We start from the raw sequence: 14,873 nt of genomic DNA, 5'->3' as shown, positions 1-14,873 counted from the left end.
ACGGTTAAGGGCATTTTTTATCATTTCATATAGTTTTTTTTTTGCAATTCACATGTTGTCTCAAGGATATTTAAATCTTTTAATAAAAATAAAATATTATTTAAAATAAAAAACAATTAGCATGTGAGTGTAAGAGCATCTCATACACTTTAAGAGGTGTCTGTAGTGTCTCTTAGTAATCAAACATCATATTTAAAGGTTTTCAAAACATCTAATTGTTTTTATCAAGGAGGTGTGGTGTGTGTTGCTTTCCTTTAACGGTGAAACTCTTAACAATATTTCTACTCCTCCCCATTTTTTCTCTCTTCTTGGACTCTAAAAACTCAAACAAACTATTATTTATTTATTTTATCAAATTTAATTTTTAATTTTTTTGATTGTATAAAATTTGATTTAAATATTTTTCAATTTCATTCTTTGTCATTTAATTTTTATATCAAATCTAGTTTTATTTTTTTATTTTTATTTATTTTTTTCTTGTACTTTTCTTTATTGAGATTTTTTTTAATTTCATTTCTCAATATTTAATTTTTTTTTTATATCAAATCTGGTCTCCATTCTTCTCAATTCTATTTTTTTGAATCCTTTTGTTTTGGATTTTATTTTATTTTATTCTATATTAAACACAAGTATAACATCTTAATGCTATGTGTATTGAATCAAAAAAGTTAACATTTACAACTATTTATTCATTTTTTTAAATACACATGTTTGTTACACACACAAGTACAAAATCATCGAGAAATGCAAGAAATATTAAGGATTCAGAGTGTATATAAGTACAAAATCATCGAGAAACGCAAGAAATATTAAGGATTCAGAGTGTATTTAATATTATAGTAATAATTACTTTTTATTTGAAAATATATCAAAATAATTTTTTTTTTATTTTTAATATCAACATATCAAAACAATTTTAAAAAGCTATTATATAGCTATTTATTTTTCAGATCTTTAGCAAATGGCATTTCAGCTATAATGCAAACACGCTTTTAATTGATAAAATTTATAGTTTAAAAATTATATAAAATTTATATGTTTAGATTAAAAAGATTTTTTGATATAGTATAAGAGATATGATGAGTTTAAATCTTACACATTAATATTCCTCTCAAATTAAAATTAAAAATTAAATATAAGGTAATGGTTAAAAAATAATATATACTAAAAGATAATATAAAATTAATTAATAGATTTTATCTAACAATTCAAACTTCTATATCCAAATATCTATTTTAAAAGTGTGAATATTGACCATGTTTGTTTCTGTATTTTAAAAGTACTTTTGAAAAAAATTAAAATTTTATTTTATTTTTTTATTGACTTAAAATTAATATATTTTTAGTGTTTTTAAATCAATTTGATATGCTGATATCAAAAATAATTTTTAAAAAATAAAAAAAATCATTAACATGTATTTTTATACGAAAAACTATTTGAAAATCAATTACAATTACACTTCCAAACAAACCCATTGTCTAGCACCATCGTTTAGCTAATTTTTGAATTTTTTATCAAATTATTTTTTTAAATATTTTTAGAGTTTTTTAATGTGCAAATATTAAAAATAAAATTTAAAATTTTAAAATATTATTTTAATATATTTTTAAAAAAACACTTCAAAAATCAAAATCCACCACTGTTTTAAATACTCCCACTAATAAATTGAGACCACTATTTTAAAACCCAAATAATCTAATAGGTTGATCCATAACAGGTTGATTTATAATTAGGTGATTCAAGATCTAGATTAAAATAAACTTTAATAAAAATAGAAAGATAATTAATTTAAATCAGGTCTAAAATTAAACCTCTGATGAATGCTTCCTAAAAAACAGAAAGAAAATACAAGGACCAGCAACATGTTGCTGCCGACACAATTTGCGGCATTGACAAGCCTCATGCAGCGCAAAAGGAGCCTCCTTTGAAATCATACGCAAGATTCCCAATCAGATTTCATCCTTCCAAATGAAAAGGAAAGGATCATCTCTGGTTTGCATGTCAATTTGTTGAAAGCTAAAATGGGGAATTATTTCTTAAGCATGCTCACTCCAAATATTCTCGATAAACATCGCCAAATAATCAGAAAATAATACAACAATCATATATAGATTTCAATCCCAAAAACAAATCATGTCACATAGGCACCATAGTACAACACTAATGTCGACCAAATGTCAAGCCAACATGATATTTCCCCATTAAAAAGGGACTCCACATGAAAATAAAATAAAATCTATTTTATCAAAGCCAAGCTTCTACAAGAGGAGAAAACCTAGACACATCTTATTGAATAATGTAGGAGACTTCAAGCTTGGGGGCTAGAATATTGCTGGCTTTAGAAGGTGGAACCATTCCATCCAAAGTGGGTACCCTGCAAAATAGAGAACATATCAGCATCATCGATGGTGGCAGCACAAGAACCATATATAAAATTAATGGCTGCTAATATTCTAGCAGGACCAGGCATGCAATGCTACGAAATATGTGTGCATGCCAACAATCCATGTTCTTGACAGTTAAAAGTTGAGATGGCTTGCCTGAGAGTCATAGAATTTAAGGAAGATTCGTGACTTGGGAATGCCCAGCTTTGTCTCCAGAACTTCTGCAATTGCAGCACTGAGATTCTTGTTCACCTCAGGGCTAAGACCACCGATGGACACCAACTCACCAAAAGCTGCTGGCTCCTGAGATCCTCCTAATGAAATGGGTATGGATCCCCTCAATACAATCATCACATCCTGCATGAAAGCACACATGAAAATGGTTGAGCAAAGGCAGATCCAATCTCCAAAATATGACATCAAAAGACAGAATGAAAATAGCAGAAAGGAAAAAAGATTTGCCCAGAATACAAAATGGATTCTCTATGACCAAGTGATTTAAATTAAAATCACATATAAACCCCAAATTCATAAGACTCCACCAAGAAATCAAGCCTGGTCTCACCTATACATCCAAGAAATCTTTAAATGTCTACAAATATTGTTTTTCATGAAATAATGAATAAAAATTCACATGTTTTTTAAGAAAAAGACAGATCTTTATTTCAGAAAAAAAATAAAAAAAACACCAGAAAGAGAAATATTTTTTAAAGAAAAAAAACACCAGAAAGAGAAATATTTTAGGATGGTCCAAAATCTTCGAAGTCTTAAAATACCAGGAAAAAAGAAGAAAATAAACAAAATCTATTACATATAGAGCCAACCACATGATCACTGAATAGTCCAAAAGAGCACGAAGGGAATTGAAAACACAAATAATTTAAAGAACTTTATATAGATTGCTTGAAAATAATAATTAAAAAAAGGGGGCTGAAAACAAGACTTACGGCCTCAGTTTTGCCTGCAATGATCTTGGCAAGTTTAGCGGTGGCTTCAGATTGGATAGCAGAGACATCAACGCCATCAAGGCTGACGTTTGTGGAAATGTTCAAGGCTGGCATCTTCTCTATCAAAAAAAGTACAGAATCCTTTTATCTCTTTGCTGTTAAGGGTGCCAATCAAAGTAATACAAGCCTGTGTTTCCTGCTTTATCTTGGTTTTTTTTATTCTGTATCCACCATTTATATAGAGGTGCATGGTCATACCTTGTTCGGTCAAAGGGGACGGTTAGATGAGATATTATTGGATCCTAAGAGAGGTAGTCGTTTACAATTCTTCTTGCAACTTTTCCAAGATGGCAAACACCGAGGGTTGCGACTTGCGAGAGTGTTCTAGAGAACAGCTTTGGTTTTTATTCACATCATGTTGCGTCTCTCTCTTATCTGTTTTTTCTTCTTTTTTTAATCTACGCCCACCTTACTCCCATTTTCTTTTTTTTTTACAAGTCATTTTATGTGCGGTGGACAACTTGTAGTATCATGCATAATTTAGAGTTTTATAACCCTAAAATCCTATTTCTAATTGTTTTCATATAAAAATAGTCTCTAATATTTCTAAAAATAAAAATTAAATGAAAAAAACTTTTAAGCATCCTATTTTATTTTTTCTGACATAATTAGTAAGTAATACCATCTTCATTGAATTTTACTCGAAAAAACAAACCAATTGCCATCAAAATCACATTTTTTTTTTTAGCAATAATGAATCATCTATTTATTTACTTGTCTCCACTTGGTTTTTTAATTTCTTTTTTTTTTGTATTATATATAGGAGGATTATGTACTTCCGTTTTTTAAAACTCGTGGCTTGTAAAAATAGTCTCGAGGGAAAATAATCTCTCCCTCTCCTTTTTTTTTTATTGAACTAAATTATATTAAATTATGAAATTAATTCTCTAAGTAAGAATTGTTCTAAATGTTAATTAGGTGCAGTAAAAAAGCTATATTTTCATTATTTTTAAGAAGAGGGTTTTCTTTCACCCATTAGTATTAAATCATATATTTCTCAATTTTGTAGGAACGGACGGGTTGGATATTGACTTTTCAAGCCAATTTGATGAAGACATGGCTCCCCTGTGCAGTAAAAAAGCTATATTTTCATTATTTTTAAGAAGAGGGTTTTCTTTCACCCATTAGTATTAAATTATATATTTCTCAATTTTGTAGGAACTGACGGGTTGGATATTGACTTTTCGAGCCAATTTGATGAAGACATGGCTCCCCTTATAAATGAAGACAATACGCGTGAAGCCACTTTTGAATTGGGATTTAATTCACTTGATGAAGCATATGCCTTTTTCATTTTGCAATTTACTAAAACTATTCGATTTGGCACTTCAAAGTTTGCTAATTGTCACCCCAGAATCTCTACTGAATTTCTTGGCGAAAATCTTGCAATTCCAAGAGTTGTTCAAATATAAAGTGCAGACATTTTGTGATATAAAAGGTGTATTTGTTTTTGTGTTTTAAAAATATTTTTGAAAAAATTTAAATTTTTTTTATATTTTATTAATTTTAAATTAATATGTTTTTAGTATTTTTAAATTATTTTGATGTATTGATGTCAAAAATAATTTTTTAAAAATTAAAAAAAATTATTAACATGTATTTTGATTAAAAAAATTATTTAAAAATCAACAATAGCTACACTTTTAAATATACTCAAAGTTTAAATCTTGAAGGGAATAAGAAGAATTTGAGCATTGTTTCTTGGAAAAACAATTGCAAGCAATTGATGCCTACTTTCATGGAAAAAGAAAAAGAAAAAAAAAAGAATAAAATCTTTGGAGCTACGTCTTCGATTCATGGATCTAAAAATATAAATTCTCATTTTTCGGGATAAACACGTGTTAAAAAAGAATACATCCAAGTAGTTTCTAGAGAAGCACAAGAAAGAGAAAAGGAAGTCTTTCTTACTGATTTTAATGATTTTAAGGTGGCTTGGGAATCCATTTTTGAAGTCTCCATTACCTTTTTGGAAAACAGTAGCTGGGAGTGTTTGTTTTTTTGCTGTAATTTTTAAAAAATTGATTTTTTTTATTTGAAGTTAATTTTTTAATGTTTTTTATTTTTTTTAAAAATTGATATTAAAAATTAATTTTAACAAATAAAAAAATATTATTTTAATCTATTTTTAAATAAAAAATAATTTGAAAAACTAAAAAAAAATCAGTAATATCAAATACACTGTTAAAAGACTTTAAGAGATTCAATAAAAAGAAAAAAAAGTGACATAATTTTGACATTTAGAGTTTAGGATTTTGCATTGAAAGCTCTGGTGGACCTAAATTAGTTATTTCTTCAAGAAGTTCACCACAAACTTGCCCAATGGGTTTACTCGGCAAAAGCACCACCTTATATTCAAGCCTTGCCTGGCTTTCAATTTAAACAAAAGATGAAATTGGCTAGACTAAATTTGATTAACAAGAAAAGTTAACTCATGTCCGTACTTTAATATTTTTTTAAATAACATTATATTAATAAAAAAATAATTAGCTCCAGTTGATTTAGTGATTAGTAAATTAATTTAGTAATTTAGAACCCGACCCGACCCAAAAGATCAATCCAGAACTTGTTGATCCAGAACTGGAACAAGGTCAAGTTTAAAAAAAATAAAGATAGTTAATGACCTAATTGACTGAGTAACTCAGTTAAAAATGATTACAATCTGTTGATTATTATTTTTTTTATTAAAATAATATCGTTTGAATTTATAAAAAAATAAGGTTAATCCAGTGAAATATGATGAATTGATCAAAATTCATAATTCAAGTTTTGGGTCAGTCAACCACCAGGTGAAGTTTTAAAATATTGCTTAAAAACCCAATTTTTTTTAAGTCAGATCTCAACCTGTTACATCAATAAAAACTAAAAAAAATTGAAGGCTAAACACTATTCATTTAAACAAGAAATCTCCTGCTTTTTAATTTTTTTTCAATTGTATTATTTTATGGTATAATTATATGAAATTAAGTTTTAAATTAAAATAAAAAGAAAATATATGGCTCACCTTAAATTTATAATAATTTTTATTTTAATTTAAAATTTTATTTTATTTATTTTTTAATTGTTGACTTGAGGAGAAGTGATAGAAAGTTATTAAAGAAAAAAACAATAACGAAGAAAGAAAATAGTTAATTATCACAATACGAACAACAAAAATACCAAACTTGATATTTACTTATTCCGTTCAATGAAAAGGTGCGGTGAGCTTTCCTTATAAACATGTTTTGAAAAAAAAGTTTTGTTTTGATTTTTTATGTTCAATTGATTTAAGTATTTTTAATGACTTTAACAAGTAGATTAAAAATATTTTTATAGTATTTATTAAATATTTTAAAATAAAAAATAGTTAAAAATTAATTATGAACCCAAAAATTTATATTTCGCAATTTTCCAACTACCAAATAATGGCCGAATTTCAAGCTGTCGTCTGCTACACTTCACCTCATGTTTTTTTTATATAAAAAAAATTACACAAGTTAAAAAAATTCTTAGCCCAACCTGTAGCGCTGCAAAAGAAGTAAAGCAGTAATAACCAAAATAAATGTCACCAGGACTCAAACCTGCTTCACCAGAGAAAGCAACTACATAAACATCCAATCGTTAGGCTACACCTGTTATATAAACACCCTTCCATTACTAGTAAAACAAAGATCGGTTTTGGCTAATTAGCTAAAAACAATCTGAATACAATTTCTCAGAAAGCAAGGCCAAAGCACTGCAAAGAACATTATTGCTCATAAGCTGACAATGGTTCAATAACAACAGATATTCACTCCCAGAATCCAGATCATGTGCCGTGAGCACCATGATGCAAACATGGTGTTTCCCCTTGAAAGGGCTAACAGCATTCACATTCTGCGTACACATGGCTACAAGGATGGATATCTGAACAGCTTAACAAGGCTAAGTTTCTGTAATAACAGAACACCAATGGCGCATATCTTATTGGATCTCTGACATTAGTTCGAAGACAACAAAGAACGAAGCTGGATTTAGAAGGTGGAACCATTCCACCCAAAGTGGGTGCCCTGCAAAATGAAGCACATATCAGTATCATTGATAGTGGCAACAAGAACCACACAAAATGGCTGCTAATGAGGACACAATCTGAGAAAAAAAGTATAGTTTGAACCCTAAGGCACGTTTAATTTAACTTAATAACTATGCTCACAGTTTAAAGGGGAAAAAAAGGATTAATTTACAGGATTTGATGCAGATATCAAGCATGCAAACATCATGCATATTCCTGGCTATGAAAGGCCTAAATAAACAGAAAGAAGGAATGCAATATGAAGAAAAATGTACATTGCAATTATCCACGTTCTCGATGACAATTAAGAGTTGAGATGGCTTGCCTGAGAATCATAGAATTTAAGGAAGAGCCGTGACTTGGGTACTGACAACTTCTTCTCCAGAATTGATGCAACTACAGAGCTCAGAGTCTTGTTCACATCAGGGCTAAGGCCACCAATAGATACCAACTCCCCATAAGCTGCTGGCTCCTCAGTTCCTCCTAATGAAATTGGAATTGATCCCTTCAATACAATCATCACATACTGCAAGACAACAACCATAAATTACAAAGAACGCACATTCCATAGCTAGAATTCACCAAATAAATTAATAACTGACAAGAAAAACTCATGAGTATCTGGCCCAGGTATTGTTTACAATGGCTTGTATTCTAACAAAGCACAGGAAGGAGGTTGGAAGTCGAGGTGTAAAGAACATGATTCTTGTCCAATGTATTGATAAGTGAGTAAAGAAATCACTGTAATCTAGCAAAATCTATTTCAATTTTCAAATGGTACTGGCCATAGTAAACACCATCACAAATCAGGCAAACAAAACCATAGCTATCTATATCAGAATTGAATAATCCAGATCCCAGTGCTGTGGATTCTTCATCAAGTGATGTTAGATTCATAAAAATAAAATAAAAAACCAAACTTCTAAGATCCAACCAAGACATCAACCGAATTTTAGGTGATCAGTAAAACTAACAAACCTACCAGACAACACCTGCCAGACAAATTTTTCAGATCAAATATAAAAACCCACAAGTGGATTAATAAACTGAACAACACTAACTGACAAGCTTGAAATTAATGAACGCATGAAAATTAAAGAAGGAAAACACACTTACTTTCTCAGGTTTGCCAATAACCTTGGCAACTTCAGAGGTTGCTTCTGAGAGGATGGAGGAGGTGTCAACTCCATCAAGGCTGACATTTGTGGAGATGATCAAAGCAGGCATCTTCAGTCTCTATGTATATAAAAGTTTCTCTGTTTTTTGTGTCACTGTTTGCTATAATTGTTGTAGCAGCGGGTAAAATAGAGAAGGGAAAGCTTACCAAACTTCAATGTATCTTGGCTTCTCTGGATCCACCATTTATAAATGGCAAAGGAAATCCTAGTTACCAAACAGCCCTTAGTTGAGTGGCTGTATACCATTGCGATAAAAAAAAAGAAAAAAATTGCCTACGCTTTTTGGTCAATTTGATATTGCTGGGCAGGGACCACAGCGTTCCCACCTTGTCCGAATAATTTTGAGTTCAGATCTCAATGTAAGAAAAAAATAAAAGAAGAGAAAAAAAGAAAAATTCTCTTTTGATTTCACAATATTTTTTGGCATCGGATTAACCTCATAGTTAAAAAGTATGATTTTTTATTTTATTTTTTGAGTTCAAATCTCATTAAATTTTTTTATTAAATTTGTCTATATGTATTATATTGACATAGATATATATTTTTAAAATTAATTGAGAAAAATGTAATTTTAATTAATATATAGATTATTCTGGTAATATCTCTATGAAATAAAAAAGTTTATGAATTCAAGAATTCTTGATTCAATGGTATTGAATATATTTAATTGTTTCTTTAAATAAAAATTTTGAAATTTATTTATTTAGTTTTCAAGATTTTAATCCAAAATGGCATATATATATATATATATATATATATATTCTTTTCAGGTGATATCATATAGTCAATTTAAAAGAAAATTTATATTTTAAAGTAGTAAATTTAGTGATTTTATCCGAGGGAGCGTCCTGCTATTGTATTAGTCAAATTTAAAAGATAAAAATGGTTATGGGATTTTATAGTATGAGCACTGTTTTTATCCCTGCTCTTAATTGAGCTTCCTAGCCCTTCTTTTAATCGTTGGTGTTCTTAGAGAAGGGCTTGCAAGTTAAATCAATTTATTGGTTTATAGTTGATGAACATTCATGTGATGGCTGTTGTTTTTTTTGCGATTTTTATCTTCTTTCCTCTAGATGTTTTTCCACCATGTATCACGCTGCATCTTCTACTGTTGTTCACTGCCTTTCCTCTATTGTTTCAGGCAGTCATGTTTGGTGGCTTCATTTGTGATGTACGTTGAAAAATTTTATTTCTATGTTGATTAATTCTATTTACTTGATGTCCATTTTGAGTGCTTTCGGTTTCTTTCCTATGTAACTTCGTGTTAGCTGTTTGAAAATTAAATAAAACTTGATGTAATTATTTATTAGAAATTTTCAGAGATTATGTTTTATATACGGTTAAAATTTAAAGTTAATCAACTATTGAAAAGGTTTTAAAATAAGATCAAAAAGATATTATAGGAAACTATATTATTTTTCTAATTAATTTCATTGTTAGATTGAACTGAAAACTTATTAGAAATTTTCAGAGATTCTGTTTTATATATGGCTAAAATTTAAAGTTAATTGACTATTAAAAAGTCTTAAAATAAGATCAAAAAGATATTGCAGGAAACTATATTATTTTTCTAATTAATTTATGATTCTTTTTTCTATTTAGACTAATATTCTTTTATTATTTTTCTAGACTTGTTTAGAAAGTCTTTTTACCTATTATAAACAGAATTATTTATTATTTATTTATTTTTTTCTATAGATTTTAATTTCAGAATAATATTGCTTATGTGTGAGAGATATTCTTGTACTTTTTAGTTATTTAAAGAACCTATTTTACTTATTGAAGAACAACTATCTTTATAGTGTTTTATTTATACTTTCTATTCATAAATTGGTATTTATGGGACGGGGTTTTTTTCCAATAATTTTATTATTTTGATTTAAATAATTTCCGTGTCACACTCCTATAAAACTTGACTTTTTAACTTTTCAGGATTTGTCTTTCTTGCGTGTGGATTGCATAACCACGTAATTAGGAGGTTTAAATTAATTGATATCATAGCTTGATTCTTTTTATCAAATTATATCCTTTTGTTTGTTAGAACTCATTATTTCCGGTTTTCATCTATTCCTTTTGAATTGTGACAACTACTACACTTATAAAAAAAAATATTGTTGTGTTTTGTTTTGTTTTTTTAGTGTCTCTATATATATAAGTAACATAGAAAGTAAGAAAAAAAAGTTATTAAAACAAAGACATTATTAATATTGTTGTAGAAATTAAAATAAAGTGAACACTTATAAAAAAAAATATTGTTTTGTTTTGTTTTGTTTTTTTAGTGTCTCTATATATATAAGTAAGAAAAAAAAGTCATTAAAACAAAGACATTATTGATATTGTTGTAGAAATTAAAATAAAGTGAAATTGATAAAACCATATTGAATTTTTTTGAAAATTTATATTCTGGTTATTTAGAATCTAACGACACTATATATAAAATTTGAAATCAATTGGACATTGTTTGGTTGAGATTCTAGATTCAAGTTTAGTTTGTATAAAACATGTTTAAATTGTATCAATTATTGAAACTTGCTTTGCTACTATTGAAATTGATTTGTGAAATATACTAAAGTATTTTTTGGGATATTTGGGTGTCAATCAAGTTATTTTCATAATATCCACTTTAGATTTTTTTCCTGTCTTAAAAAACATTTACTACTCATGAAATTGTAATTGTAGTTTTTTCTTTGCTTATTTTCGTATATTTATTGTTTCTTGACTCAATTATATTTATTTGGATTAAGCTACTAAGCTGTTCTTTTTGGTTGTGTTAATTTTGGTTTTGTAAGAGAAAAAAAAAGGTGAGATGAGAGAAAAATAATATAGCAAAAATATTATATTGAAAAACCTATAATTAATGTGAAACATAAGAGGTGTGAGGATATTTTTTCTACTTATAACCTTTTTACAAACTTAAAATGTTTGAAGGAAAGGGAGATACACCACTTTTTACTAAGAATAACAACCCAAAACTTCAGATTTAAGGTCTAGCATAAATATTAGAGAGGTTTAACCTGGTGGTTAGTATGTCACTATCCAATTTTTGACTTTATGTTTTGATAAATTAAAAAAAACAACAAAAAATAGGAAAAAACAACAAAAACCCAAAAAAAATACATTATTGATATATTTGCATCGTTTTTAGCATTTTTAGAATAATCTCAAAATAATTTAAATTTCAAAGGTTTGTTAAAGGTGTTTAACTTTTAATGTGTCCTTTTCAAAATTATTGATTTTTAGCATCATCTCAAATTAATGATATTTTTATCTATAAATAGGGAAGAAAATCTAAGGTAGGGGGGAGGGGAGAGAAATTTTAAGGCAGGGGGTAAAAAAAAAACGAGTCAGAAGAGAACCCTAAAAAACAAACTTTCTTTTCTTCATATCTTTTATAGACCAGCTGCAAGCCTCCATTTTCCTTTTCCATAGAGGCCAACCACTCCTTTATGTTTGAAAAACTAGAGATCTCTCTCTGACACTCCATCTTCCCCCTTATCTCCCCCAATCAAACAACACAGAGCATTTTCTCTTTTTCTGGAAGTAATAGATCTGATGACGATGAGGTGTCATTTTCAGAGGATTGTAGTGATGTTGAGATTGCATGCTTGGTTAAGAAGAAGGCCTTGATTATAAGGTGTGTGCTTACTATACAAGTTAAAGAAAATGATGTTGATAAGCAAAAAGAGAACATCTTCCATACAAGATGTCAAATCCAAAACAAGGTATGTAGTATGATAATTGAGGGAGGTAGTTGTGCCAATATAGCTAGTACTACTAATATGATAATTGAGGGAAGTAGTTGTGCCAATATAGCTAGTACTACTCTTGTTTGGATGTTGAATTTGAGTATTGTAAAGCATTATAAACCTTATAAAGTACAATGACTAAATGAATATGGTGAAGTAAAAGTAACTAAGTAGGTCTTGATTTTCTTTTTTGTTGGGAGATATACTAATTAAATGCTATATGATGTGATTCATATGCATGATAGTTAAATAGGCATAAAATTATAAAAGATGACTAAACCATCACCAATGTACTTTTATCTCCAAAGCAAGTGTATGATAATCAAATAAAGTTGAGAAGAGAAAGCGAGGCCAAAAAGATTGAAAACTTAAGTTAAGAGCACGGTGAGAGAAGAAACTTAGATTTGTCCACTAATCAAAACTTAATGAATTTGGTTGATGGTGGAGGTAGGAAAAGAGGAGAGAAGAAAATAAGTGTGTGAAGTATGAACTATGTGGAAAAATTAAAGAAACAATCATATTTTTATACAAGAAATGGGGAGATTAAATATGCTTTTTTATACTAACAAGCCAATGACTATACTTGTGTATAAGAAGACTTATTTTAATACTAACGATCTCGATTATGTTGTTTCTAGTGCGACTATTTCTTTATTGTAGGAATTTGATAATGTCTTTCCCGAAGATATTCCTAATGGTTTACCACCATTAAAAGGAATCAAACATCAAATAGATTTTGTATCTAGAGTTGCAATCCTAACTGACTAGCCTGCCAAAGTAATCTTGATGAAATAAAGAAACTTTAAAGGCAAGCGAAAGGGTTGATGACATTAGTTTACATTCATGAGAGTGTAAATCCATATGTTGTTCTAGTTTTATACATACCTAATAAGGATAAAACTTGAATGATATGTGTTGATCGTCTTGCCACCAACAACATAACACTAAATATAAACATAATATACTTAGGCTTGATGATATATTACATGAGTTGCTTATATCTTGTATTTTCTCTAAAATAGATTTGAAAAGTGGATACTATCAAATTAGGATGAAAGAAGGTGACGAATGAAAATTTTCTTTTAAGACTAAGTATGGTTTGTATGAATGATTAATCATTCCTTTCAGACTTACAAATGCACTTAGTATATTTATGTGCTTGATGAATCATATATTGTGTGTTCATAGGTAAATTTGTAATTGTGTATTTTGACGATATCCTAATGTATAACAAGAACTTGAATGAACATTGATCATTTGCTTAATGTACTTGATGTGTTACGTAAAGTACAATTATATACTAATCTTAAGAAATGCAACTTTGACATTGAGAAAATTATGTTTCCCAGATATTTTGTAACTGTATAGGGTATTGAGATGGATGAAAAGAAAGTTAAGGTCATCCGATATTAGTCAACACCAAAATATGTGACTGAGGTAAATAAAATTATGTTTCTCAGATATTTTGTAACTGCATAGGGTATTGAGATGGATGAGAAGAAAGTTAAGGTCATCCGAGATTGGTCAACACCAAAATATGTGACTGAGGTAAGAAGCTTTCATGGCTTGACTAACCTTATAAATGTTTTGTATAGAACTTTAGCATGTTAGCTGCACCATTAATTAAAATTATAAAAAAATATGTTGGTTTTAAATGGGATAATAAACATGAAGATGCTTTAGATTATTAAAATAAAGATTATATTATGCACTTGTTTTAGGTTTACCTGACTTTACAAAAGCTTTTGAGATTAAGTGTGATGTATTAGGTATATGTATTGAAGCCATTTTAATGCAGGATAAAAAGATCAATTATTTATTTTAGCTAAAATTTCAATGGAGCAACCTTGAACTACCCCACATATGACAAAGAGCTTTACCTATTAGTGAGTACATTAGAGACGTGACAACAATACCTTTGAACTAAGGAGTTCATCATTTATGTTGATCATGAATGTTTGAAACATTTGAAGGGACAAGGTAAGTTGAATCGGTGACATGCCAAATAAGTGAAGTTTAGTAAGAACTTTCCATGTGCAATTAAATACAAGTAAGACAAAGAAAACATTGTAACTGACATGCTGTAGCGAAGGTATGTTCTTTCATCTACTTTGACTATTAGAATGTGAGGATTTGAATATGTAAAGAAATTGTATATGAATGATGATGATTTTGCTAATGTTTTTAATGCATGTAAGATTCCAACTTTTGAGAAATTTATAGACTTGATAGATATTTGCTTAAAGAAAATCATTTATGTGCACCATTGAGTTTTATACATGAATTGCTTATACATGAAGTACACGGGGATGGTTTAATGAGGGAATTTTGGTATTGCTAAAACTTTAAATATGTTATATGAATATTTTTATTGGCCTAAAATAAAAATGGACATGTAACGTATATATGATAAATGCATTACAAGTAGGAAAGCAAAATCTAAAGCCCAACCATATGGTCTGTACACTTTTTTTTTTTGTCTATTTCTAAGGAACCTTGGATAGATATTTCTATAGACTTTGTATTAGGTT

General features: G+C 28.6%; 2 protein-coding genes across 3 annotated transcripts; both read right to left on the bottom strand.

The window, feature by feature from the left end:
* Nucleotides 1-2,079: 2,079 nt before the first annotated feature.
* Nucleotides 2,080-3,705, bottom strand: LOC105141313 (macrophage migration inhibitory factor homolog). The gene is made up of 3 exons (XM_011048495.1): nt 3,332-3,705; nt 2,541-2,741; nt 2,080-2,374 (listed from the first exon to the last, which is right to left on the bottom strand). The coding sequence occupies exons 1-3, from the start codon at nt 3,443-3,445 to the stop codon at nt 2,339-2,341; spliced, it is 351 nt and encodes a 116-aa protein (XP_011046797.1). The 5' UTR covers nt 3,446-3,705; the 3' UTR covers nt 2,080-2,338.
* Nucleotides 3,706-6,893: 3,188 nt separating this feature from the next.
* Nucleotides 6,894-8,762, bottom strand: LOC105141312 (macrophage migration inhibitory factor homolog). Of its 2 annotated transcripts, XM_011048494.1 has the most exons (4): nt 8,535-8,762; nt 7,744-7,944; nt 7,337-7,416; nt 6,894-7,303 (listed from the first exon to the last, which is right to left on the bottom strand). In XM_011048494.1, the coding sequence occupies exons 1-3, from the start codon at nt 8,643-8,645 to the stop codon at nt 7,381-7,383; spliced, it is 348 nt and encodes a 115-aa protein (XP_011046796.1). In that variant the 5' UTR covers nt 8,646-8,762; the 3' UTR covers nt 6,894-7,303; nt 7,337-7,380. The 2 variants fall into 2 exon arrangements, with proteins under 2 accessions (XP_011046796.1, XP_011046794.1); XM_011048492.1 differs by having other exon boundaries at nt 6,896-7,416.
* Between the last annotated feature and the right edge of the window lie 6,111 nt (nt 8,763-14,873).

This window comes from Populus euphratica, unplaced genomic scaffold (assembly GCF_000495115.2).
Source record: "Populus euphratica unplaced genomic scaffold, PopEup_1.0 scaffold329.1, whole genome shotgun sequence".
Lineage (NCBI taxonomy): Eukaryota > Viridiplantae > Streptophyta > Magnoliopsida > Malpighiales > Salicaceae > Populus > Populus euphratica.
This window is presented reverse-complemented; position numbering and strand designations above follow the sequence as displayed.